Source organism: Ambystoma mexicanum, chromosome 1q (genome assembly GCF_040938575.1).
Source record: "Ambystoma mexicanum isolate Mex_15411 chromosome 1q, UKY_AmexF1_1, whole genome shotgun sequence".
NCBI lineage: Eukaryota > Metazoa > Chordata > Amphibia > Caudata > Ambystomatidae > Ambystoma > Ambystoma mexicanum.
The window spans coordinates 1,428,158,732-1,428,185,982 of NC_090922.1; the positions used below are offsets into that span (position 1 = coordinate 1,428,158,732).

The 27,251-nt window shown below is 44.8% G+C and overlaps 1 protein-coding gene across 11 annotated transcripts in view; it reads right to left on the reverse strand.

The window, feature by feature from the left end:
- Nucleotides 1–27,251, reverse strand: part of LOC138548762 (microtubule-associated serine/threonine-protein kinase 2-like) — a 2,396,492-nt gene that overhangs the window by 741,336 nt on the left and 1,627,905 nt on the right. For all 11 annotated transcript variants that reach the window (XM_069642298.1, XM_069642297.1, XM_069642303.1 and 8 more), the window contains one exon: nt 15,936–16,011. In XM_069642298.1, coding sequence (XP_069498399.1) covers nt 15,936–16,011 — 76 coding nt within the window. The remainder of the gene's footprint in view (nt 1–15,935; nt 16,012–27,251) is intronic.

Below are 27,251 nucleotides of genomic sequence, written 5' to 3' on the forward strand. Positions count from 1 at the left end.
GCAGTCTGTTTGCTCCATTATTTATAGTAACACTCTCGTGATACTTGAATGATGCAGTTTTTGGAACTTTTAACCAATTCAACAGCATTGCGTCATATTCGCTCTTGTCCGTCTTTTTTACTTCAAGCAATATAACTTGTGGTAAGAATTTCCTGGGCACCCAGATATAATAGAGTGTCTTCTTACTCTCGCCTTGCTTCCAGGTAAAACCTGGGGGGATGTCCCCCCGGGTGGATCCATTCAGCATTGAGCACTCTCTTAGTGCCATCTCGTTTAACCATCGATCGCCACGAGTCTGCATTCTAGCATTGATCTTTTGTCCAGATGTTATACATTTTGCCATTGGACTATTTAGCCAGGCATAGTTAAAATCTCCACATTTTATAATTGCAGGATCTTCGAAAGATAGACACTCGTCGACAGCCGACATTACTGCTCCAATGAAAGTTGATTGTGAAATCATTGCTGTATTCCAGTAAATGTTGACAATCAGTATCACTTGACTGCGTGGGAAAGATGTCTGTGAATTTTGGATTGTGGTTGCTTGCACAAACATATTAAGGTTTTTCGAGGATACAATCTTTCAGTCAATATTATTTTTAATCATGGTGACCAAGCCAGAAAAGGGTCGACAAAAATGATTCTTTCCAGCAGGGTTTAGGAAAACTGTATAACCATCACACACCGGGCATTCATGCATCCAGGTTTCTTGCAAGCATATGATGGACAGTTGCTCCGGAAATTGCCATTTTTCATCAAAGAGATGTGTAAAGCCTCGAGTATTCCAGGATAATAGCTGGTGGTTGCCCTCGGTAATATCCACTCTTAGCTATTGGCCCTTTTGTTTTAAATCCTCTGAGCATGGCGTACGCTTAATGCTCATATGAGCCCACAGTTCTTTCCTTCTTTTTTCATTTTCGGTTTGCTCCACTGGCGACGAATGTGTGCTTTCTTCGTCGCAAGCTTCCTCACATAATACTTCAAAACCGAAGAACAGGAATTCATTAGCAGCTTCCATTACAGCCGACCTGAGAGTTCTAGAATTTAAGTGTAGATTTACCCAGTCCAAATAATCCTCAGACATATATTCTATTATTGCTATGTCTTTGGATTTAGTTGCACGCAGCGTTGGAATACACTGCAACAGTTTTAGAATATTCCTTTGGTTCAGATTTACTTCTTTTTGTTCTGGTAGGGCGTTTTTGATTTGAATTTTCCATGGACCTTTATTAGTTCCTTCATTTCGTTTTTTACTAGGCATGTTTGCACTTCTGTCGAGTTTTTCGGCTTGTGCTCTTGTTAATTTCGGATTTAATTTTCCACACAAAGGATTTAGTTGTTCAGCTGTCACTCCCTTATTTTGGTTCGACCCTTTATTGTCCTTGTTAGTGATCGGTAGTGGAAACATCCTTGTATTTTGCTTGTTTGCTTGCTCGCCATTTAGGGTCTCCCAGCCGTGGCTTCATTTCATTACCTTTTCTAACAGGTGCCGGATTGATCTCTGCCGTTGGTTCATCGCCCTCATCGATGCCAACATCGTCAATTGAGTACGCTGAGTACTCACATAGCTCTAATGAGGCATCAGGGAATGCGTCATTGTCACTCTCTGAGGCTTCTCTTGCTCTTTTGGAGCAATGTTGAACTGGCAACTTTTTCCCTGGTTCAAGTTTGGATTTCTGCTGATCCTCTGATACTTTCACCATCTAGTTAAACATGGAAGAGGGCGGCGGAGTTGAGAGATTCCGTATGGGCACGTTTGGCTACTTGTTTCTGATTTGAGCTTTTCTGAGAAGATTTTGATTCACAAATCTTTTTTTCTGGGGTTGCTTTTCACTCGCTTTCTCCAACGTTGTGGGCTTATGAAAGATCCCAAAAGAGAGTTTCTCTGTTAAGTTTCCTAGATCTACTTCAGCCACCCCTTTCTCCGAAGGTTGACCCGCTTCTAACAAGGCAGACGGGACAGCTCCATCGCGAGTTTTGTCAGAGGGTACCTGCTGAGGGGTGGAGGTTATTAGCCCAGAAGACGGGTGGCATTCACTTGCGTGTCTCGCCGTCAGACCCTTTGCCTCCAAAATGGAGGAGCTCTTTTCTGGTGCCATTAGTTCGTGATTTGGGAACCCCGCGGCCGCACTACGGGCAGGCCCACCGAAGGTCTCAAGGCAATTTTGGGAGGCCTGGCCAGACTCTAAGGTTATATCTTCTGCCAAATGTGTTTGACTGGGTGGGACATAGAGCCTGTCGCTTCCTGGTCTCTTTATTGTAGATATATTGTGGCGCATCCACTTTGTGCACTCAATTACTGCATCCGTTAAGGCTGATTTGTCACTGTTTGACTGTCGGGCAAGATAACAATCTGTTTTGCCATTTTAAGGATGTTTCGGCTTTGTTATCAAGTCTTGTGGCAATCGTTTGTGAAAAGGTTTCGAGTCTGGAGATCTTGGCATTAACAGATGCCAGCAGAGACATTTGGTCGCTTACCGCATCGTGTAAGGATTCGTACAATTTCATGAATGGGAGTAGGGCAATTGATGTTGCAGCCAGTACATTGTTATGGATTTGGATGCCTGCAGCCGTTGAGATGGAGCTTTTAGATGGTAGATCGGCTCTAGCTGACTCAGAGGCCACCTTTGTTGATCTGGGCTTGGCAGTATTTTCTTTTAACAAGCCATCCAAGTTTGGGTTACTCATTACGGCTCTTGTCTCAACTTCCTTGATGCCTGAAAACTCGACGCTTTCACAAGATGTTTGATGGCAAGAGTTGTTTATACAAGACGACGTCGATGTTTCAGATATATTGGTGGCATTGTGGGATAAGCTCACTGAACGACTATTTCTCATTGCTTCCATCTTGTTTTTTTGCACGGTTTGGTTTTGTAAAAAACTGACATTCAGGCGTTCATAGGTGGCTAGAAAGTCTGCTTTCAGGCGAGCTGTCAGCCATGCTTCTCGTGCTGAAAGGTCAGTGGAAACTTGATCTGTTAATAGCGAAGGATCGGAGAGCCCACCCTCCCCAGATTTTTTATCTATAGGAATCCCACCACTTCCGCCTTTAGAGGCGCCATGCACCTCCGACGTGTTTACTCCCCCATCAGATGGCAAAAGGAACGGAAAAGCACACGACTTTCCTGCGCTTTGAATGTCAATCGAGGGTGACTGTAGCAAATCCTTGTCCTGTGTTAGAACGCTAGGCAAGTTGATTGCCAGCAGATCGGAATCAGTCAGTTCAAAGGGGGATGTCTGCACGACATCACTGGCATCAACATACACAGAAGGAGAGAATGACGGGGCCAGCTCGACTGGGCAAATGTCTGGACTTAACCATTGAGTGATTATACTGCTAGGACAGTCTTCCACCCTTCGAGGGGGGCCCAACGATGTTAGGGACAAAGCGGCTAACAAAGGCACTAAGCCTTTCTTCAAGCGACTGACAGCCTCCAAGTCGCTTTCTATGTCAATCTAAATTAGTTAATTAGGGACATTTAACTCAGCCAGAACGACAGGGCTTACCTCCTTTAGGAGACTCTGCAGCACTTTTCTCCGGGACAGCAAGGATTTGTGCCGGGTCTGCGGGCCCTCCTTCGCCGTCACCATACTGCACGAGGCTTCCAACGCTTGGTTTGTTGCAAGATGTGAGCCAATGAACCAGGAAAATAGTGCAGAAGTGCAGCTGCAGCGGACGCGCGGTGGACTGCGGTAGACTGAACTCGTCACCGAACTCCGCGCTGCGCTCCGCGCACCAGCGTAGTATATGTAGGCCGGCCCAGGAATTAAAGTGGCAGTAACAAAAGCAGGGGTCCGTTGCAGCAGCTCCTCACATCGGCCACGCACAGCGAGATCAGCGGTAGACTGAACTCGTCACCAAACTCCGAACTTGTTTACAAGTGCTCGAGGTTCTATTCATCCCCCTTTGACAACATTCTCGCAGTCTTTATTTTTCCTCCTCTGATATGCTTTCTTGATCTCTTCACTGCAAGCCTGCTTACCTCACCATCTTCCCAAATACCTTCTTAGCGAATCCCTCACCGGCAACAATCTCTTTGACAATCCCCTTCCTGCCCGTGAAGGGAAATGAGAGGAATGCTAACCTGTGGCTCTTTCACAGGTTAGGAAGCAGGGGGATTTTAAAAGATTTTTGAATGCACATAACTCATGTCTCTGTTGTAGAACTTGTATAACAGGCTGGTTATCCTATGTAAAAGGCCCAAAGGTTTTCTCCTATAAAGGTGTGATGGAGGGAGAGTCAGAGATCCTGTGGCATCATGCCTCCCCTGGCAGTCATAGGTGGGAAGATTTTGGGCTGTCAGGGGCAGTTCTATGCCTGGCAGTTTAGTTGCTTTACTTTTTATGTGCTTCTTTCACACCCTGGGCAACTCTATACGTTTTGATGGGACTCCAAAACCCGGAGACAATGAGACAACAACTTTAAGCAATAGCTGAATATGGAACATGTTTTGGCCCTTCGAGGGGGCCGTCCCCAATGCCAATGTATCCAGGCCTGGATCAGACCAGTGGTGGATCTTCGTGATGTGACCGAGTCATGGAGATGACTCAAGACAGTGGTGCCTGTATGGCTATTGGTACCACTGCCCCTGTCTATGTGCCTAAACATCTCTATCCTGGCCAAATGTCTCAGTCGTTTTAGAACATCTCAAGAAGACATTGGTATCAGAGCAACTCGAGAATCTGGTACTAGTCCCAAGAACTAAAGAGACTAGCAGGCCTTGTGGTCATCAGAAGAAAAGACAACAAAAGAAAAACTACATCTCCCAAAATCTGGGTCTGGGTGCAACAGCATAAAACTGGCCCAGATTACTTTTAAAATCCTCCCAACTTATTAAACAACTCTGAAATCGGTCCCACAACCACCCTGGGTCCCAATAATGTCACATCAGGAGTCCTGAGTACAACAGCAGCAACAGACAATAGCTCAGTGCAGTCCAGCGCGACAGCTAAAATCCAGAGAGACAGAGGAACCAGCAGAATCAGACCACAAACCAGAGAATGAACTCACAAACAGTGGGAAAGACTGTAATAGTGATAACACCACAAGGCGCGGCATAGGCAGAGAGAGGACCTCTTTCCATGGGGTCTTAAATACAAATAGCCTAAAAATAAATTGAGAAAACAGGTGGGAAGCTGGAACAAACATGGCCAGGGGCAGAAGTGCTACGTGGACTGCAATGGAGTCTGGAGAAAGGAGTGGAGCTTAAGCCCCTTTTGAAGACTTTCTGGGTTAGACAGGACAGAGATTAGCCCAAAGAGTCAGCTGACCATAATGTCCAATAGGCAAACAACGGAGGGTCTGCAAAGGGGGAACTGGACTATAATAAATCAGGCAGAGACAGTGTGTGTTGGAAGCTGTTCGGTTAAGGTCAGAGAAGGGGCAGGTGGACCAGGAGACCAGAGGGTTGTGCAGAGCGGTTGGAAGAGGACATCTAGAGGAGCTTATCAGACAGTTTGAAGAGAGTGAGGTAGGGTGTTGTGTTACCAATTATTGTGTTTAGGAGAGACTGACTGGGGGTAGTTTTGGAAGGAGAGGCTGGGAGGAACGTTGAGAATAGGGAGTGAACGCCAGACGTGTGAGAAAAGAATGCAGTAGGAAAAGGTGGGAGCGAGTAACAGAGGAGATTGAAAGACAGTGAGGGGTGGATTCTATACCCCTGCAGCTAGCGAGAGACGGGTAGAGGGCCCACACAGGAAAAAAGGGAGAGCATAGAGTAGAATGGGCAGGAGAGAATGAGAGAGAGGCGGTGTGTAACACCACGAGAGGGTCATCCCAGACTAGGTCTCGAGGGAGTCGGATAAAAAAGAATTCTGCCTTTAGGCCATCACTAGCCTCGGGGCCTAGCTTATACAGTAGGGAGTCCCGAGTAGTAGTCCTTGAGCTAGGAAGGTGCGAGACCCCACTCGAGGACGAGGAAAAGGTTTTTGAGAACACCCCCAGTTTGGAGAACAAAAGCCAACAACATGTGACCTCTATTGATAAGACAATCGATAAATAAAAAGAAAAAACGAAACTACGATTGTGTCCCACCTATGACTGACAACTTGTCACAGTGAGGACCGGCCTTAGGCCCTATAGAATTCTAGTTCATGTCCCTTCGGCATGTGCCCACACGCTACCCCAGACATGTTTTGGTCTCAAAGGATGCCATCATTGAGGTGCAGCTTGCATCTTTTGGCACAGCAATGCCAGGACCAACAGCGGGTCATATCTATCCACTAAACTATCCAGAAAGCGCTGCAATAACATGCAAGAATTCTTCAGCAAAACTGAACATCAGCAAAATCCCAACATTAGAGAGGCTCCGTCAGTGAAAATTACATTCCGAGCTGGTTTCTCCGAATATCCATAATGACTAGGCATGGAAGAAGAATACATATAATGGAAGTTATTTGGATTTATTCCAATGATAATAATATGTTGCTTGAATGCACTTACTGTAAAGCATTATAATAACGGCCATCATTACCAAATGCATTGGGGCACAAGTCATTGCGCTTAGATGAAGGTCCGAGGTGTGTCTGTGAGGATTTGAGCCTGTGAATGGCAGGTTGCGCATAGGTTCCCTGAGCTTAACTGGCAGAGCTATTGTAATAGAATACTAAAACCTTCTCCTGACTGGATCTCATCGTTTGGTGGGTTAGCACGCCCTACCCACCTCAAAAGCAGTACATAGTTGCGGATGCAGTTAAAATATACCCTCATTTACTGTTAAAAAAAGAAAGCTACTTATTTGTGTTTGCTCTGTGACAGCAATAGCTGGCTTGAGAAAACACTGATGCATAACAGAAAATATATCAATTGCTCACAGACAAAAAACGTGTTCTTTAAAACACAAACTAGCAAGTGAAGTTATTTAAATGTAAATATTTATAGGCCCACATTTTCCTATACAATACGGATATGCTCTTTTTAGAATCCATTAAAAAGACGCTCTTACAAAAAAAGGTTCCACAGACAACCGGCAGAGGGCGAGCTCTCCTTTCAAATTGGTGAGCGGAATTTACATGTGCGCATTCTTGCCATGTGCTTGCCATAATTGCTTGATGGTTCATCACTGGGTCTGACGTTTCCTCCCCAACATGTTTTGCAGGGGTCTGCAACCTTTGGGTCTCCAGATGTTTTGGACTACAACTCCCATCATCTGTACTCAGCAGAGTCAATAGCCAGCTATCATGGGAATTGCTGTCCGAAAGAGCAAAAGGTTGCAGACCCCTCATGTATCTGCTGCCTGTCTGTTAATCATCCTGCCGAATGTAGTGTTTATGTTAAATCCTTCTACTTGCATCGATATTATTATATCCTATTCCTATCACTGTAATCAGTTATACGCTTCACAAGCATGCATACATACATACATACATACATACATACATACATACAGGGCGTCCACCATAGAACGTGGTGCCGAGGATAGAAAAGCAGGAGGGGCAGTCATATTTAACAGTAAACCTGACAGTGGTGGTGGGCGGCAGGTTTTCCCCCAAACCCCTTCAATTCACACCGCCCTGCCCTCCTCCAGTCCCGGGCCGCTTAGGCGATGACAACTTCACTTACGTGATCAAAAGACAGAGGTTGCAATTGTGTTTTCGCAGTCCTTATTTTGCTAAGCAGCAGCAGACAAGGCATTGCCTCAGTGAGTGGGAGTGATGACCATTTACCCTTCAGCGCGAAACTGTCACCTCCTGAGCCCACTGTTTTCTCGGAGCAACGTTCACATATGTTTTAAAAGGTCTTGAAACACCACTGAAAACATGGGCTCAGTCGAAAAAAAACCATCGTCTTAGAATCGAAACCACTAGTTGATTACCCTACTTTGCTATACATTTAGTTGCTGGCCAGAATGCAACTTGTATTCACATCATGTATTATGTATTAATATATAATATGATTGTATCAGCAATGCCTAAGAGCAGGCGTTCGCGTCACACATGTAAACCCCAAAGAGAGCATAAAAGGCATCCTGAGTTGGGCCATGTCCAGTGTGAAATGCTCAGCCAGTCCGGGCGTTCAGCCTACCATCACAGCGCATGAGGTTACTTTTAGGTCTCCGTCTATTGTGCAAATAAAGGTACACACACTGAATAAGATACATAATGGGGGATTGGTGCCAGATAAAAAACAGAACTTACCCAGGGCAACTTCACAGCTTTGAGTCTGCATTTTAGGCTATTAGGAATTTACAGGGTGGAGGAGGCAGGAGACTATTTATATGCGGTCTAAAAAGAATTGAATTTGAAACCCAGCACCTTGTCCTACGCCCTTCGAATAACAATGATATATTCTTAGTTAGCCCTGCATGCTGGATTTCTTCAGATGCTAAGCGCTTTTTTTTGTATAACTGGTGTTATTAGCAGGATTAATGGATCTCAATCTACCAACCTCAGATGGTTAAATGGTTAAATTAGTCCTGCTGCAGGATTTGAGCATGTGAAGTGCAGGGTCGTCTTATGAGAGAGGCGAGCAGTACACGTGTGACCCAACTAGTTGTAAGTTATCCACCCCCCTGTTCAGCTCTGCCTTTTGGGGTCCGATTGCCACTTTCCGTGATGTCACTACTGGCTAATAAAGGTTGTAGTTTAAGGCCGATACCTCAACACAGAACTTGTAGACGTTTCGCACCCATGCACAGAGCACTAGTTGAACACTTCATAAGCGACGCATTGTGTGTTGGTGCAAGACTAAAGATGCAACATAATATGTAGTCTGAAATCGAGAAACCTGCAAACTATGCAACAAGAAACCCAGGGCTCAAAACCAGGCTTTCCCACTTCATCAATCTATGTGATCCTGGACTAATCACCCCACCTAAACGGGTCATATTTTCCTAGACTGCAAACACTGGGATTACCTAGAAGTGTTTCTTCCAAGTGTGCACCACACGTGTTTCAATTATACCCGCTTGAATAGACTACAGTGTTTGCACGATACGGTATTTTCTCCATGTATAACAGAAATAACATAATGTATGTAGGCACACCGGGGGCTGGGAAACTCACCTTTGCTTGCTCATTGTACCAGTGCTTTTAAGACCTGGTTCTTTCCTAACAGAAAAGTGATAATTGGGCAATACAATGTTTTGTGGGCAAAAGAGCTCTCCCGAAGCATATCCCTTTGGGAGACTCCTAGCTAGTTTGTGAGTTGGGTGGTAGGGAGCACAATGTAATTCAGCATGCAGAATGGTCGTCACCTGCCAAACATTGCTTTAATTCTTCTCCCGATGTGGTTGCGTCTGCTGGGGTACTGTAGAAAACACCCTCCCGCCGCCCCCCAATGCTCAAGATTGAAAACAGCTCAGCTATGCTCGCTCCCTCCACAGACGGGCATGACCCAACTCCACGGTATTGATTTGATCAGCCTCCAAAGGATGAAATGCTTTGCCGGCTCACCCAGAATTAAAACCTAGGACCTGCAAGCTTGCATACAGATCTCTACAGTGGCTGCAGCGAGCAATGCAGGTACACTAACTACCCTGACTTGCTTGTATCCGCTGACGATCTTACCTGAAGTTCGACTTGCACCCCCTCACCAGGCTATTTGAACTGGAATGTTCAGGATGCCTGTATATTACTGTATATATTATTATTTTATATTCCTCTCAAGAATACCTGCACATGTAAAACTTTGTTCTGGATCTAGATCCTGCCTTGTATATATCTCCTAATGTAAATTGTCTGATGACCATGTACTGTCCTACTTACCATGTACCTGTAACTAAGCTGAGCATATTCTTGTCGTGTGCGCCCTGATGCCCCAGGGTCTGGCGCGCTCTATAAATAATAAACTAAACTAAACATTACAAATAATATATAAATGGTGTAAGAGTTTACCCAAGTAAAGCTAGGTAAAGAAATAGGTAAATGGAGAGTAAAGTGGAGTAGAATGAAAAAGGGAGTGCAAGGATTTAAACTAAGTATATCGTTGCTCTGGGAAGCTTTCCATACCATCATTTTAAATCCCGCCTGGACCATTACAGAAGAGGAAAACCATATACAAACGATTCTTGGGCATGTCACCGAAAGGAGCAGTCCAATATGAACTGCTAGGCCATGTGCTTTCTGCACGATAACACATGCAACCCCAGACATGGTATGACCTTGTGATTTTAGCAGCAATATTCTATTGAAGGCTGCCGAGAGCAATTCCAGTGGTTATGATTGATTCTAACCCTTCCAACCATCAGATTTCGTTTTAAGATTGTATTTCTAATAGAAAGAGTGCAGGAGCAGACTTGGAACCCATGCTTGCTACGCCGTTGCTGCCTCCGGCGGAAATTACCCAAAGGGGTATCCACTCTGCGGGATTTCCGGTCTAGAAACCCCCTGAAACCAGAGGAGGGCCGGCTTTGCGACAACGGTCTCTGGGTCCTAAAAGGAGTTTTAACCAGGACAGACAAGGACTTTGCTGTCTCGGTGCTGTCCTTCGTTTTGGTCAGCTCCACGTCCGTTGTGGAATGGAAAAGCTCCTTATCGTCAAACGGCAGATCCAGTCCTGCACCTCCTTTGAGAACTTGGTGGCATGCAACCACGTCTGTCGAGAGGTATCAACTCCCAGCATAAGGCCCCGAGACGAAGTGTCGACGTGATGAGCCGCGGCCTCCAGCAGATCCTGGGCCAAGACCCTGGCATCTGATATTCCCGCCTGAAAGTCTTCCAGCTTCTCTACCGGAATGAACTCCTCGAACTCCGACAGACCTTTCCAAATCTTCATATTCACCCCCGCTAACACCAGTTCTGCATTGGCCTGCTGGAGCTGCAAAGCCGAGTTAGCGAAAATCTTCCTCCCAAGGAAGTCAAGGAGCTTGTCCTCTTTCCCCAGGACCTGAGTAGCTGTCGTAGAAGAGGATGCTGCAAGCCTGGACTGTAAAGTGGCCGCAGCCACCACCGTGGAGGAGGGGGGTGGACAAGATGATCGGGCCACCTCTTCCGAAGAATGTAGCCTGTACCGCACGTCAATTTTCTTATTGACGAAAAGTCCAGAGTGTGGCTTTTCCCAGACCCTACGGACCTCGGCCAAAACGTCCTTCTGCAAGAACAGGCCGGTATGCTCCAAAGGAGACAGGGTGAACGCCCCCGAAAGCACACCCTCCTGCGGAGCGGGTGCCTCGGGCACTGGAACATCCAATAGGCACATCATGTCCAGTACCCGGACATGGAAGGCTCGAATAGAGCGGGCTGGTCTTCGCTGTCCTGATCGCCCTGCTCATCATACGACAGGTCAGGATCCTGCTGAACCGTGTCAGGCACCGCCTTGTCCACGGGGGACAATGGAGGCAGGGGCGGAAGGGATGGGGGAGGCACCGTAGGCAAAGGCGACGCTGGTGGCACCACCGGGGGAGCGGGTGGAGCCGGAGGCGCAGGCGGGCATATCTCACTAAAAGACCCTTGAAATACTCCCTCATGGGGTTGGTACGCATAAGCGTCTGAAATTTGCCGAAAAAGGCATCCTCCGGAGACGGTTTTGGAGCTGCCGGAGGAGGCCTCTCATGAGGAGGATAGTTCCAGAGACGCAGAGGAAGGGTTGCCAAACAAGCCCATCCCCCGAAGTGTCCACAAAAATCAAGGGAGCCGAACCCACAGGCAACGAGATATTGTGTGGAAGGGGCATCTGAGCGTTCCAGTCGTAAACTGGACGAAACAGATGCGCACAAGGAATCTTATGCTCACCTGCAGAACCAACTCCTACACCTGAGGCCGATGGCGTAGTTGTAGGGGAAGCACCCAAAATGGCCACCGTGGGCGTGGCGGGAACGTCCACCATTTTGCCGTCACCTGAGGGGAACTGCGGCACGTGTGGATGTGAGGCAGGGGTCCCCGTCGGTGGATCAGGGGTCTTAATTTTAGCCTTTACACAAGGAACCTCGGCCGAGCCGGTACTATGTGGCCTGGGATGTTTCTGCAACATATCAAAAGCCAAACTAGCCTTCACAGGAAGGACCTCGGCACGGCCGGTAAAGGAGGAACTTTTACTCCTTGCCCCCTCAACAGTTCTGGCGTCGCCACAAGAGCGGGAACGGTGAGAAACAGCCTTCACCCATAAGGCCTTATCGGGCCTCTCAGAAATGTTGGTTTCCTTAGCCTCTGTACAAGGGACCTCGGACCCAGGTCTGGTTACAGCCTTACTAGCGCGGGCCTCGAACATCCGTTCGGTAACACCAAGCTCAACCAAGGCCTCGGGGTGCACCCCAGAACTTTTGAGGGAAGCCGATAAAGAGGCCTCAGAGCGAGCTCCGGTACCCCACGACTCAGTAGAACTGGGTCTACAAGCAGCCCCGACAGGAGGGGCCTCGGAGCGTACTCTGGTATCCACAGGCCCCTTACGGAGACTCTCGGAGAAAACTCTGGTATAATTATTAAGCCCAGAAGGCACCTCAGGGCAATCCCCGGTGATAGAGCGGTCGACGCTCCTCCCGGCACGGGAAGAGCCTGGAAAGGTGTCTCCCAGCCGGGGTGCTCTGAAAAGTAAAGAAAATACTGGGCGTTTCTTCTTTTCATCAATAAAAGATTGAAAATGCGAAGGAGGAGTACGTCGAAAAACCTCCTCCCACCGCTCCAATCGACATTGAAGTGACCGGAACGAAAGGGAATCTCAATAAAAACAGGAGTCCCAACTGTGGTCCGGACCCAAATACTCTAGATGTGGACCCGCCCTCGCGAAGCGCCGATGACACAATGAACAATCTGGAAAGTCTAGTTTGAACGACAGACAGACTAGTACACCATCGCTAGCGAGAGCCAGAGAGGAGGAAAAAAGGGAAGAAAATCTTCCACGGATGCAAGTGCGTTCAGTCCCGAACGAGTGGAGAAAATGACTGATGGGCGATGCGGGGGGTGGTGCCGAGATGGGCGGGGTTAAGGCTGTGTGCCGGGCACCGCGTAGAAAGAGAGGAAGGACTAACATTTGTGCAAAATTTTGGATGCTATTACAAAGTGCTCCGGTCCCGTCCCACAGGATAGAGGAATGTCTCATAAGTATGGAGGAAAGGGGACGGGACGTAGGAGTATCTAGCAATTCTGTTCCCATTAATGGCAGGACCAAGATTGGTTTACAAATGGCTGGCCCCTTTCTGGTCTTAATGACTCCGACGTGCCAATTATGGTAGTGGAGGATGCCATTCACCCACCCCTACCCCAGAGTGGGACAGTGGTAGTTGGGAGTGTCCTCAATTCCTGTGCCCTCCCCGTGAGCCAGCTTGTATATATGCAGTATCAAGTTACATCACCCTGTGCCCATGATCCAAAATGCTGCCAGTTTTATATTCTCATTTCAGACAACCAAAAAATCAAGAAGTTGAACAACGCACGGCAGATAACCAGCAGCACCCCACACAGGGAGCCTGAAAGCTCTGCCAATGAGATAAACCATTGCGAAGAGGGGCTGAGTTTCCAAAGCAGCACACCTATGCAAGCGCTATGCAATTAGAGCCACAGGGGGGAGATGGACAGAAACAGTAGCTGGAGCTCCTATGCGGCTCATCACACACTAGCCTCAGGATGCCAGAGGAGAAGTACAAGTTGGGCTCCACAGACCGCCAGGGACTTAAAAAAGAGTGGTGGCTGTTTTCAACAGACTGTACTGTCCGTAAGGGTAACCGCACCTAGGTCCCCCAACAACAAAATGAACACTTTACAGCGTGGTCTGTCATTGCTGCAGCATGACAGCCCCACACGGGGGGGTGGGAGGGGTAGGGATGTGTGGGCCTCAACTCAAATTTTGAAAAGTCCTGTAACGCTGATCTCTCCCAGGCACGGAAGACAGTAACAGATTGCCAGTTTCAGAAAACCATTCAGGTAATAGGGAGGGGGAAGGAGGAACACGAAACACGAAGTTGTGGGTGGTTCGGGTGACATCAGAGGTGGTTTAGGGGGTGAATATGGAATGAATGAGTGGGTGAAAGGAGGGTGTTCGAGTAGTAGTGTGGAGGAGGCCAGCCGAGGGAGGCGAGCGCAGCAAGACCATCAACACGCGGCATATCGAGAAGCTGAGCAGTGCTGGCAGCGAGCATGCACAGTTTCTACCGAGTGCCCTGGACCACCAGAGAATTACTCGAGGGACGCACGCCTTCATAACCAGGGGCCTTAACTTAGGAGCGCCAAGTTCCATGCTCCTTAACAAGACGAAGGACATTCAACTTACTAGGCTATCACTATAATATCCTGTATTAGTCCGCAGAAGGAATAACAACTCTGTGCAAAGGATGATGGCGAATGTAAAAGAAAAAAACTGTTCCATAACAAAACTATAGACCATAAGACAGATAAAATGTGGAAAGAAGACCAGAGACAAAATAAATCTAGGCTTGAAAATTAACATCACACAACCATCTTAAGACCAATTTGAGTCCACATTGAATGCCTATGTTGGCCTTAGAAGAATCAATACATTTCATAATGTTATCACAATTGAGTGCTGCATGTTGTCAGATGGTGATGGACTACCACCTATGTTTCTAAGGTTAGATGCCCCCTGATTGCTTCTGAGTGAGTGAATCCCGCCAAAGCAGATGTTTCTACTGGGTTCTGTAGATTGGGCTTACTACCATTTGCGGTGAGCGCTGCTTGAACCCACCCTTATATGCGAGCTCCAAATCCACAACCTGCACGTCACCTTCAATAGGGACTTGTACTTGGTGTTACAACCATAAATAGTGTTATGTCTCTGACTCATCTCCTGAGTGGACTCTTCCCCTTTCTACTGATGCATCAAAGGATTGCACAGGTCCTTACAGGTTCTGGCCGGATTACTAGAATGGCATCTATATGTGTCCCCACAACAGCTCCAAAACATCTGCAGAGGACTTTCTGCTATGCCTCTTCTTCAGCCTAACAGACTGATCACATTTCTCAGGCCATGAAGACGCTGCATTGGCTACCGACTAAATATGTTCAATTCAAGATGGTGATTCCTGGTCATGAAGATATTCCGACTGCTCACTCTTGCAAAGTGGTGCCACACTAGTGACTGAGTAGACCACTAAAGTTGGCTTTGCAAAACAAAAGTTCCCATGGCAGCTAAACATTATGGTTTTGTTAATAGAGCCTGCTGCCATTAAATCCCTCCCCTCTGAATCTCCAACACAAGACAAAGGACGTCAAGTTTAGTGGGGAGTTGAAGACTCGTCTATCCCTCGCCATAGATAGATCCTAGTGCAACTATCACTGCTCAACCTTTCTCAGAGAAGCAAACCACTTTTCCATTTAACCTTATGTTAAGTATACAACCTCATTATAAAAAGATAAGTCTTAAACAAGACCTGGATTTGGATAGGTCACAAACTGCATTAGAAAAAAGTATCTACCTGGAAAAGGTTTACTCCTACAAAACAAATTCAGACTGCCTTGGCATTTTGAAACGGCAGTCTTGAGCTTTTCAGACCATATTAAATCAGATTTCTGCAAATATGTTTCCATTTCTTTTGTGAACTTGTATTTACGATTTAAAAAAAAAAAACTACAAAATGACAACAGTATCCCAAATAAAAATGTTTTTCTTCATGCGGATGGGGGCAGCAGGCAATGCCACTAGTACAATTAGGAGTGGCGTGGGACAAATATCAAACACAAAATTGTGATTTCCCCATCAGATGTTGATCTACTGCACGGGAAAGCCTCCTAGTATACAAAATGTAAAGAATTCCCGGTGAGGCAGGGATTTCGAAAATTAAAAATGTAAAATGTTCTATGCCCTGACATTAAATTGGATTACCGAAGACATGTCCAAAGATTGTGCACATTACCAAACATCCTCCAGCCCCTCTCAAGCCCCACCAGGCAGAGCATGCTGGAAGGAAGGTGGATTTTCGGTGACTGATTAAAGTGTAAGTCAACTACTGAAGGAAGGCACTGTTTAAAATAGTGACTAGAGACTGCGGAAGCAAACCCGCAATGCCACATTCAAATGCTCTTTATGACCCAAAATTATCTTCTCTTACCTCCGGACAGGAACAAAGGAGAAATGTGCAGCGGCATTAGGAGAGAAATTGCGGGGGCTGTCCAAGGGACTGCTACCTGTGAAAGGAAAAGAGTAGAATAAAATTAGTTCAAAGTGTTATTTTAAAAAAATTAAAAATGCATGCATTTGTAACAGAGGTCTAACAACGTTAGATATTTGGGGTCATTTTTCATTGTACTACAAAAGATTTCCTTAGTAGATTTCCTTGCTTGAATAAATAATGTGATCAGATTTAAACACCTAAATAATCTGATCAATTTCAAAATGTTCCCTTTTATCCAGTAACTTTCAAATGATTAACAAGTCAGACCATATCAGATCTTGATGCAAAGAGGTGCACACCCCTTTTGTGACCTACGGGGAGAACCTAGCATGACAAAGAGATACCAACATTACCTTTAGATTGAAGGTAACCCCTTGTCATTCGAGGGGTAGACCAAGCTCCACCCTGAATATAAATACAATCTCATCTTCTGGAAAATGCTAAAATCGTGCTCTTTGAATTATCCAAACCCATGTCACATGCAGAGGGGTCACCAGAGAATTGGTTGCCAGGTTCTAAGTTCCAAATGTCCTCTTGTAATAGAAAACTTAGATTTAAAGGATGACTGCAGCACGGAACAATAAAACAAATCAAGGCTTCAATTTAGGAACAAATCAGAGCTTTAATGTTGGACTGTGGCCATAAAGCCTATCGTCTCTCACCTAAGCCTCTGCCGTTCTCATAAACAAAGTCACTCCAAGTCCTGGGGATTTATGTGCCCTGTACTACTTCATTAGCGCAGATGTCTTGTCAGGATGTTAGTCATTTTGCTTCTCATCATAAATACCTCCAACACAACACCACCACCACCACCACCACCACTATGTCTTGCGCCATCAGGACATGGACCACCCATTCAACTCCAAGTGCCTTTGAAGGATTGCTTGGGCCTAGAAGTTGTGGCGCTTATTCCTACCACACCTTCACCTCCCTATGCTACCTGAGACCATTTTGGCTTATCCTCCTGTAATGACTATCTATGGAAGATATTACATTTTTGCTGTATTTCTTTAACAGAAGAATGACACCAATGTAATTGTCTCCTCCTAACAACCCTCCCCCCCACAATGCAACAATCCTACCCCACAATCTGAGACAAGAAACAGGCTATTTCAATATGCATATTTTGTCTTATTCAAAATAATAAATCAAAAGTGGTCACCTAACTTTCAATGCGGTGGGAGTCAACCACAGTATAGCAAATACATAGGAGGCAGCTTGTCTATGTAATGGAAAGCACAACCTCCCTGCTGTTGTGTCTGTAATGTTTTCATTTAAATTCACACAAACATCCATACATAGGAAAACCAAATAAGAATGACTATTCTAAAAAATAAGATAATATACTCTACAATGTAGACACACAACCTGACATTGACTGATTTAACAAGGTAAAACAGTTCTTTAAATAAAGTTTGAAACAAAACAATTCTGATCGGTTTCCCTGAAACCCTTGAAAAGTATTGCCATTAGAGAAAAATATTTGTTCTAAATGGTTTTATTGATTTTTGGGCTAAAATATTATCTGTCACAAACTATTGCTCCCTATTTTGGGCATAGACACAATTGGACATATTTGGTGTTCAATTGGTTTGGTTGCAATTATTTTAAAGGCTTGGGTTCAAGAATTCAATTTGTGTGTGGATTGTGGGTACAGTGGTTACTAACACTCTCAATATTCTCAAGGGTATAGGTTCACCCGCCCAACACCCAAGTTTCATGTGTTCATTAGGGGTTGATTTTGATTACACAATTAACTATTGCTGACCACGATTACAAAGTATTGTCATTCCACATTTCAATTCAGGATGTCTAATGCATTCAAAGATCTCAAATTGCTTGTCAAAAGCCTCATTATGATGAAGTTACCTACGGTTTCAATTTTAGTTCTTAGTCACAGAGCACGTATGCCTTATAATTTATTCCACCTTTCAGTGACAATGCCTTTAAATAGGGTTCCAATTAATTGCTATCTGGCATTTAATTCCTTCTTGGGATATTTGGCTATATACTGTGAGATCACTGTACTCACTTTTTGTTCGTCTTTTAAAGGCGCAGGACAGGCAGTGTCAAACTAGAGAGCACTGCCAAATAAACTCTTTATTTCAGTCTATCCACCTGCTTCCAAAACCCCTTTTAGGTAATCTGGTTCTGTTTTGGATACGGCCGCTGAATTCAGTCCCATCTGGAAAAGACTCCCTTAAGGACATTTTCCATCAGCTAGTTCTAGTAGGCGTCCAAGTCAGTTTTCTCCTGTCTGACAGGTTCTCATACTTTTCAGCTTTCCCAAAACTCTCCCCTACCAATGTGTGCGAGTTTAACTTCCCAGCAAACTCCACCCATGCAGCATCTTTTGATGCAGCATTCCTGGATTTGGCAAAGCCTGTGATTAGGTGCCTTCATTTCCGCATACCCACTAGGACCCATTTCCTTCCTACAAATGGCCCACAGAATTATCTATGTTATGGGGCAATGTTTTAGCTCTGAGCTAACCCTTCCCTCAGGAATTAGTAATCAAAATGGTACTGGAATATTTATTTTCCTTATAATTCCCGGTATGGACATGTGAGATTGGTAAGACCCATATATTCAGATTCTCAATAATATGCAGAATCCAAAGACAACATTTATTCTTTTGCCACTGCATGTTTAACAGAGGGATTAAAATATGTACATTTATTAATCATATAAGTTATAATTCATGGCAAATTCAAATCTAGTATTTTAAAAATCAGACGACTAGTTAGGAAGTTATAACTAACATGTTTTCCCTACTTTTTCTTTGTAAAGGCACCATTTTATTTATAGGCTTTTGTTATATATATATACACATTGGCTAACTTGCATTTCAATTGTATGTGGTCTGCACCTACAAACAGAGAGGTTATGCAGAGAATGACATTCTGTGGAACAAAGGGATCATAATAGGTAGTTGAATGGATCTGATGCCTTATGCCAAAGTGAGAGGTTAAAGTTGTGTATGCATTTACTTCTTTTAAAGTGATGGGGTGGACTTTCAAATTGGATTAAAGATACAAGACCACAAACCCCTTGATCCTGGAATTTATTTGTATGTGTTTTTTCCCATTTTAAAAGCAGGCTTATTGTCTCTGGTAAATACAAATGGGCTCATTAAGTCTTCATGGTCTTGCTCAAAGAGATGGATAATGGGGCCTGTGCATTTTTGGTTTACAAAAGAACGGACGTCTGCACAAACATATGGCGCCGGGTGAATTGAAGTTCACAGGATCTCAAAGCTACATGAGATATAATCTATCGCTCAACAGAAAAAAGGTTCACCTTAAAGAAAATTCTACTTCTAATAACACTCAAATAATAGATTGTTCTAATAACAATATGCTGTGATGTGCTGTGATATACTGTGTTCTAAGTGTAGGCAAATATATGCGAAAGAAAAGATGCAAAGAAAATCTATACATTTAAAAAAAATGTGCGCTGTAGTCTGTGCACAGCTTCTGCAAAATGAAAGTGCAAGGAAATGGGCGATGTTAGCAGCCCATATACAATCGGAATGTATGCCCTGAATAGCTGAAAAGACCCAGGATTAATACTTTAGTAGAAAGCAACCTGCAACTTTTATTAAAATTGGAAAAAGAAACAGCCCAACCTGTGGGCTGAAAAGCTTAATTTATGGGAAAATGAAAAACCAAATGTGGCCTTGCTGTGTGTCTATTTCTCTTAACATGACTGAAAAATCAGCTTTGTATAAAGAAACATATAGAGATATTAAAGATATGTATTTTGTAGGAGTGTGAATGCAAAGAAAAGTTATGTTACACTGTTTAAAGTGACAATTGCAACATGGCAAATAAAATTATTTTTGAAGGCTGCATTAGTGAATAAAGCTACTTTGGCTTGGAAGACAAAGGTGTAAACAACACCCAACAAGTTACAGGACATGGAGGAGGATGTTTCCTGGGAAAAGTGTGAACACTGGCTTTAAAGCACAATTATAACAGTTTCTGACTTTGCCTTGACCCTTTGTTCTGGGCGCAGGCCTTCCAGAGCAAAACAAATGGTATGCATTAACAACCCCATTTTGTCATTGAGCCCACCCAAATGCCTTCAATATATACAGAATTGATTTCGAGCAACATTCTCCACTCCTATAATCTGACCTTCCCATCAGCTAGCTCTTCCAGGAGGAAGTAAAGTCGCACTGTTGAAGACTTTGAAGTCTGACTGGCGTGATAGAAAGTGGCTGTAATTACTCAAGGGGTGGGACTGGGTCACAAATGTCCTTGCCAGCTGTGTACTTCAAAGGACATTGCACCATGGAAACCAGTATTCTCATCAATCATCAACGGCCCAGAGCTCAGATGCAAGCTTATGTTAGGTTTTCCAGCAGGGAATGATTCATTTCAGATTGTGATTCATCCCATTACATGTAAGAAAAAATGCACTATATGAAATTTGTACATGGGAACATTGTTGGAGCAACTTTTGAAGGAAATGTCGTAGAAAGTAATGTTTAAAAAGTGTTCATGGTGAAAAGCTTTCAGCTGAATGTAAAATGATTTTTTAAATGTTACATTTATTACGGAAATTAGAAACGGCACGTGCCGATAACTACTACATCCTAGCGTTAGTGCTGGTGAGCCCGCTATTTTGAGCTGGGAATGGAATATTTGACCAAAAGTATCAGAAAGCAAAAGAAAAATGTATAACACATTCATCACACGTCGTGCCGAGATCAGTCTAGCATCATTAGATTTGTCTGTGGGAGAGCAATCTGATGTACCGATTAGTAACATGTTCACATGTGAGGTATATGATATTTCAGAAAGTTGCAATTGTTTATTCTCTAAAATGACAGCACATCACACAGAAAGGAAACTCGATTTGGAAGGTAATCCCATCCGACTGTCCTCTTCATTAATATGGCCAATGAGTACAAAGAGGATGGTTTAGCATGATGTCACTTTTGGAAAACTGTCCAATCAAATACACTTACCAATTAGATTAGATAAACTATGCCCACCTCTAAAGCTCTATACAAGTCCAAACCCATATATTCTGGACACACTCAATTACTGGCTGGCAGATGGAGGGGAGGAAGGAGAGAAAGAAGAATGGATAACAGAAAGGAGACGGGAACAGATTGCTTTCCTTTGAACACGTTTATGGATTACGAGCAGCACTGTAAGCGAGGGCTACCTGAAGTTAAAGATCCAGGCCTTCATCAGTGGAAGAAAAATAATACATGCCCATAACAGGAATAAGGGAACCAGACTGTGGTGGGAAGCTGTTCCCATTTGCGGACTGATGCCCACTTGTCCTCAGAGGAGAGAATGTAACCAGTCCTTAAGAGGGTGATCACCTGTCTGGGAGACAGCCAAAAGAAATTGTTATGCAGGTATAATGCCAATGGGAAATATAACGAAGACATGATACTGGGGATAAAGCAATATGATACCATAACCTAAAGTGCTGTATATCAAACGGTTAAACCTATGCACCAGGCCCAAGTAGGCCACAAGCAAGAGCTTCCATGAACATTGAATGAGCAAGAGTACAGTTGCTGACCCTGCAGAATGAGCCCGGCGAGAGCAGACAGTCAAGGGCACAATGTTGCAAACTCGCATGCCGCAAGCCGACGCCAAGGTCACACCTGCAAATTAAGCCAGGCACACAGTGGAAAATGCAATATTAATTGTGCAGAATTCTGCCTCAACCACGGTCTCACCTCACGTGACCAAGCCGAACCTGACAGGGTGCCAGGCCTAGGAGGAGGGAGGTGCCTGGATCCCACGTTTCAAGACACAGGCAGATACAATTAAGCGACTCAATGGACATCTGCGGCGGTGGGAGTAGTCTGCCTTCCAGCATATGAATAAATCCTCACATTGTCTGCACATACCCATAGTGATACATTGTTGCAAATGACAGGTGCACCGCGAGCTGGGAACAGCGATGGTCCCAGACTGGGGGGCTTGCGAATGGACCAATCAGAACATGGGGCTCTTATCACTGACGCCATTAACATTGACCAATCCTCAGGGGTCTTCATGTAACAATTTTCATGTATCAAATTGAAGGGACAACCCAAGTATACCACCTGACTAACCCTCGACCACTAATAACGCTCTCTATACGTATGCTATAATAACCCTACCACTCGAGGAACCAATCCAGAGTGGCGATAGGTTTTTTGCCAACTTTCCCAGGTGACGCAAGTAGCGCGTCATACTAAGGTAAAAAGGGCCTGCGAGCCCCACGATTAGAGAGAGAGTGTCAGGACGGACGCGTACGATCCTTGACCCATCCCTGCCATTTTGTTTAATAAACAGCAGAATCACCTTGCTTCTTGCGTGTGCCTCATACTCATTTTTTTTTGGGATATACGGGAGGAGTTGGGGTCTCCCTGCCCGGAGGTCCGCGGACGGCCCAGCCGACCCCGGGAGAATTTCCCCCCGACAAGGTCATATGGTGTGTGTACTGCGAGATCTCCCGACTCTCCTCAGTGTAACTTTTCCTGTGCAACCTTGGGACAAGAAGCAACATATCTTTTGGAAACCCAATTCCCAGGGAATTTTCCCACCTACCAAATATTGTAGCATATTATTGTTACAGAAATAGGTTATGCAAAACAAGCATGGTTCACTTTTAGAGGAGACATTACCCGCCAACACAAAATACAAATGTTTCCTAAAACAACACAGGAAAAGGTGGATTTACAACTACATAGTTCTACAAAGTGGAATATCAATGTCAAGAAAAGAAATTCATTGTAAATTAAGATTTGAGAAGGTAACAAACGTGTTTCATCTGCATTGCAATATAGGCAATGACTGCTGCGTTTTAAAAGAGTATGTGGCTGCAGGCAGCTCGTGACACTTGCATCTTCATGCCACTAAATAATACCGTAAGTCTGATGTTCAGGAAGTGGGAAGGGCCAGCAGGAGGGCTCAGCCTAAATGTTCAGGCATTCAAACAAATCAGCAAATTACACAGGATAAAGGAGAGAAAGTACCAGCAGGCCGAGGTGTGCTGTCAGAATCGGTGCCTTGGTGGGACCGGCATTTCGGACCAGCCCCAAAAGAAAAAAGAAGCCAATTTCACTTTGCCCAATGCTTCACCCACCCCCAGTTATACCACGGGTTTGTCCCCATGCTGCCCTTGTGACAGCCATGAAACGCAGCCTATGTGCACATATTGCTATTGTGCTGTACCCCCAAAACGAAGTGCTGGGTCTTCCATAGACAGATACACACTCTAAATGTGTCCTTAAAAAGTAGTAGTCCATAGTCCAATAGGATGATGGATATAATACTATTGAATACTATAGCTCGCCTCTGGCCTTAAATTGGGGAAGGTTCATTATCCCAATCAATAACACATCCGGAGGTCTAGAAGGCAATTAGCACATACTGGTAGTAGCAATACATGTTTTAGAGTTTTGGTGGTGTAGTAAAAAACGTTACTTTTATAGACAGCAAATATGCAAACTGAGCCAGTAAATTAAATGTGATTTTAGTTTGTACTATTATAAATCAAGGTTGTCTTCATAACTTGTTTTAATGGCAATCTTTGTTAAACTGGAGAGGGTTTAAAGGCATGGGCTAGTAAAAAATTTTATTTAAAAAATAGATAGGCAACATAAAAAAAAAATACTAGCCTTCTCTTTTTTTAAAACTTCCTATGTAAAATTTTGAGCTATTCAAGCTCAAAGTTCGCAAAAGCAAGCACATGGGCGCATCCATTTTGTGAATTGGATGCCCTCCTGTGGTCGCTTTTGCGGCACTAATGAAGGAAAAGCCAGCCAGCTGTAGTAAACAAAAGCTACCGCTGGGTGGCTTTCCCTTCATTAGTGCTGTACGCGGAGGACGGGGACCGGAGACCAGAGCAGGAAAGCTGCAGCTGAATCTCGGTAAGTGCTATTTATTTTTTTTTCCGGGCTGGAGGAGCCCGGAAAACTTAGAAATAAAACCGCAGCTTTAAAAACGTTGTATTTATGTTTGCGGTCGCTTTTGAAGCGGCCGCAAACATAAATTCAACGTTATTGTGTTGGAAAACGCTGCGGTTTTTCTTTCCAAGTTTCTCAGGCTGCTCCGGCTCAGAGGAGCCTGAGAAACTCGGAAAGAAAAACCGCAGCGTTTTCCAACACAACCGTGTTGTGTTTCTGCCTGCTGTGGCTAACACTTTGGGTCTCTGCTGCTCCCAGGGGAGCACAGGAGACCCAAAGTGAAAGCCAAGGCAGGCAGAAACACAACACGGTTGTGTTTCTGCCTGCTGTGGCTAACACTTTGGGTCTCTGCTGCTCCCAGGGGAGCACAGGAGACCCAAAGTGAAAGCCAAGGCAGGCAGAAACACAACATGGTTGTGTTTACATGCTGCGTAGTGTTTCTGCCTACAGCTGATTTAAAAGCCAGCACAGGAGGGCATCCATTTCACAAAATGGATGCGCCCATGTGCTTGCTTTTTCGAACTTTGAGCTTGAATAGCTCAAAATTTTACATAGGAAGTTTTAAAAAAGAGAATGCTAGTATTTTTTTATGTTGCCTAACTATTTTTTAAATAACATTTTTTACTAGACCATGCCTTTAACATGAGCGTGCAGTAGGTGTCATTTAAAAATGAACGGCGTCTATAAGAGGACCTAGCGTCCCTCGGTGCCACTGCAGGCATCGGGTATCAAGGGAAATGCTGAAGAGTCCATTTCAAAGCCAGACTGAGGAAAAAAAATACATTGCTACAACATTAAAACTAATGAGCACCAGCCACTTTTTTAGGGTACTGTTTCCTTCAAGAAGCCATTTATTTGCCTACCTTTTCCTTAGTTACTTGTTATTAGGCAATAACAGCAAGCTATTTAACACTTATATGCAATACAAACCTGTTGACTTTGCAAATGCTTGTTTTAAGAGGTCTTCAATACAACACAGAGAGGCAAGAACACAGTTATTGTTTCTAAATGACGTGGATGATGGCACTCTTGGAAAAGACCATTCTATTACACCCGGAGCACCTTTGAAGGAATCAAATGACAACAGACTAATTAGAAAAGACACTGGCATGCCCAATATAGCACAGATTTAATGTTGCACATGACAGAGCTAGCACACAAATCTTAGGAGAATGTGCTGTGGGCTGGGAGGGGCAGGTAGCGGTCGATAATGGCCATACGGATTGTCAAAGCCATGGGCGGTCGATGGTCCTATAAATACCACAAAAACACCCAAAAGCTTTGCGGCTCCCCTCACAGCAAATCTTCCTCCTAGATGTTTCCAATGCAATAGGTTCGGTTCAGAGGTGGCGCTATTGTGCCACCTAATGGACAAAAGTGAAAACAAACCAACTCAAGTCATTATTATAAATAAAGCTCTTTTTCTCAACCTTATGGCCATTTCAAACATGTATTATAATTTGATATCATACTTGTATTATGTCTGGGTACACGTACTCTGGAACTGGTCGGCATGATACTGCATACAGAAAAGGACACATACCCTGAATCATGGCACCGCTGGAGATAGCTGCCCTCCCATCCAGCCGCCTGGCAATCTAATCATATTTGGAAGGCAGCCCATATTTCTATGGTTTCTAAGACAATCCTATGCTAATGAACACACAATTAGCATGCAAATGAAGCGAAGATGTATGTGACAGCGCTACATTACACCATGGCTCCAGCCTTGAAGCAGAAAAGCACGGATGAACGGGGCTATTCAGAGCAATTAGAAGCTCTAGTACTTTATTGCACCGCGCACACTGCCTGCGAAGGAAATGAAGCAAGATTTGGGATAAAGGACACATTTGTGGTGTGGCTCTCAATGAACGAACAAATGAATGTCAGTTAACGAACCGCAGGAGTGGCACCAGGGGAACAAAGACTTCAAGACTACTGCATGCATCCGAGCAATGAAGATGATGGAAGACAGGGCTCTGTGTGTCGGGAGAGACTCTGCAGATGACAAAACGTTTCCAGGCAAATGAGATCTTTGCTTTGCCTGAAGCGAGCCCCCAACGCCTGCAGGAGATTAATGGGCTCGCCATGGAGCAGACTTATCTACAAGGACCTGAATAAAGCAAGTCAATTCTTCTCAATCGAAGCATCTTCACATCCGGAATCTCTTATCCTGCAGGATCCCTGTTCTGACTCTTGCCCATCGGCACCTCGTCGATCACACTTCAAACCCCGCACGTCCCTACCTTTAGCTTCCTCTCCAATACGTGCTACTTGTAACAATTCAGATTTAATTTGTTATCTTGTTTAAAGCACGGACCTAGTTCCAGAGCCAGTGCTTGGGATGGAATCTTTTAACAGTAGCGCAGTACTGCAAGTTGCGGTCTGTTCGCCCATTGGGATTCGTCCATGCTCAGGTGTTGCTGAGAAGCCACGTTTTAAGAGATTGTGAAACTGGAGAATTGTCGGGGACTTCACAACTGATACCGTTATTGTCTTCCAGAGGGCGGGTGCGCGAGAGGTGGAGGATTGCTTATGCGGCCTCTCTTTCCAGTGCGACAGAGCGGCGCGCCAATAAGATCCACGTGGACTCCAACAGCAAAGTCCTAGAGTGTTTATTAAAATTCTTTATAGATAGGATAGCTGTATCTTTTTTTGCAAAGGTATCTGGGGCTTGCAGCCTTGGGATGTAGGCACTAGGGCAGTCCCCATCTGCCTTGTCTAGCCCAGCCTTGTCCCCGCCTCCCTAATCCAGGCGTCCCTAATGGGGGATGTTAGTAGTTCTTGGACCGGTAACCCCTAATTGTTGTCTTCTGACTGGGACGAAGGATGTTTTCCCTAAGGCTATGACTACCTTTGTCCCTAGGGGTCTTCTAGGCTTTCCCTAAGCTAGCCCGCTTAGTAGTCTTACGAAGTTAGGTATGGTACACTCTCTCTCTACTCCCTTCATTTCCCGCTACTACTACCGTCAGTTTGGTTATCTCTCTACTCACTAGTGCGCACCATCGCCCTCTAGTACCAACTACCACTCTGCCTGTTTCTCTCACTCGCTACCTGTTTTCACTCCTTCCTACCTCCACTGCTACTACCACTACCACTCTGCTACTTCTACTCTATCTATACTACTCACAGTCTCCGATCACACACACACAAACACGCCACAGATCCCCTCCTTATAATAGCTTTCGTACTCGCATCTTCTGGTCCCTCTGATGTTCTTCACCGCCTCCTGTACTCACCCAACTAACCAATATTAAACCATTCACACAGGCTTACTTAAATAGCCCACCCTCTTGCCAGGATTGGCCAACTTATCTCAGTAAATC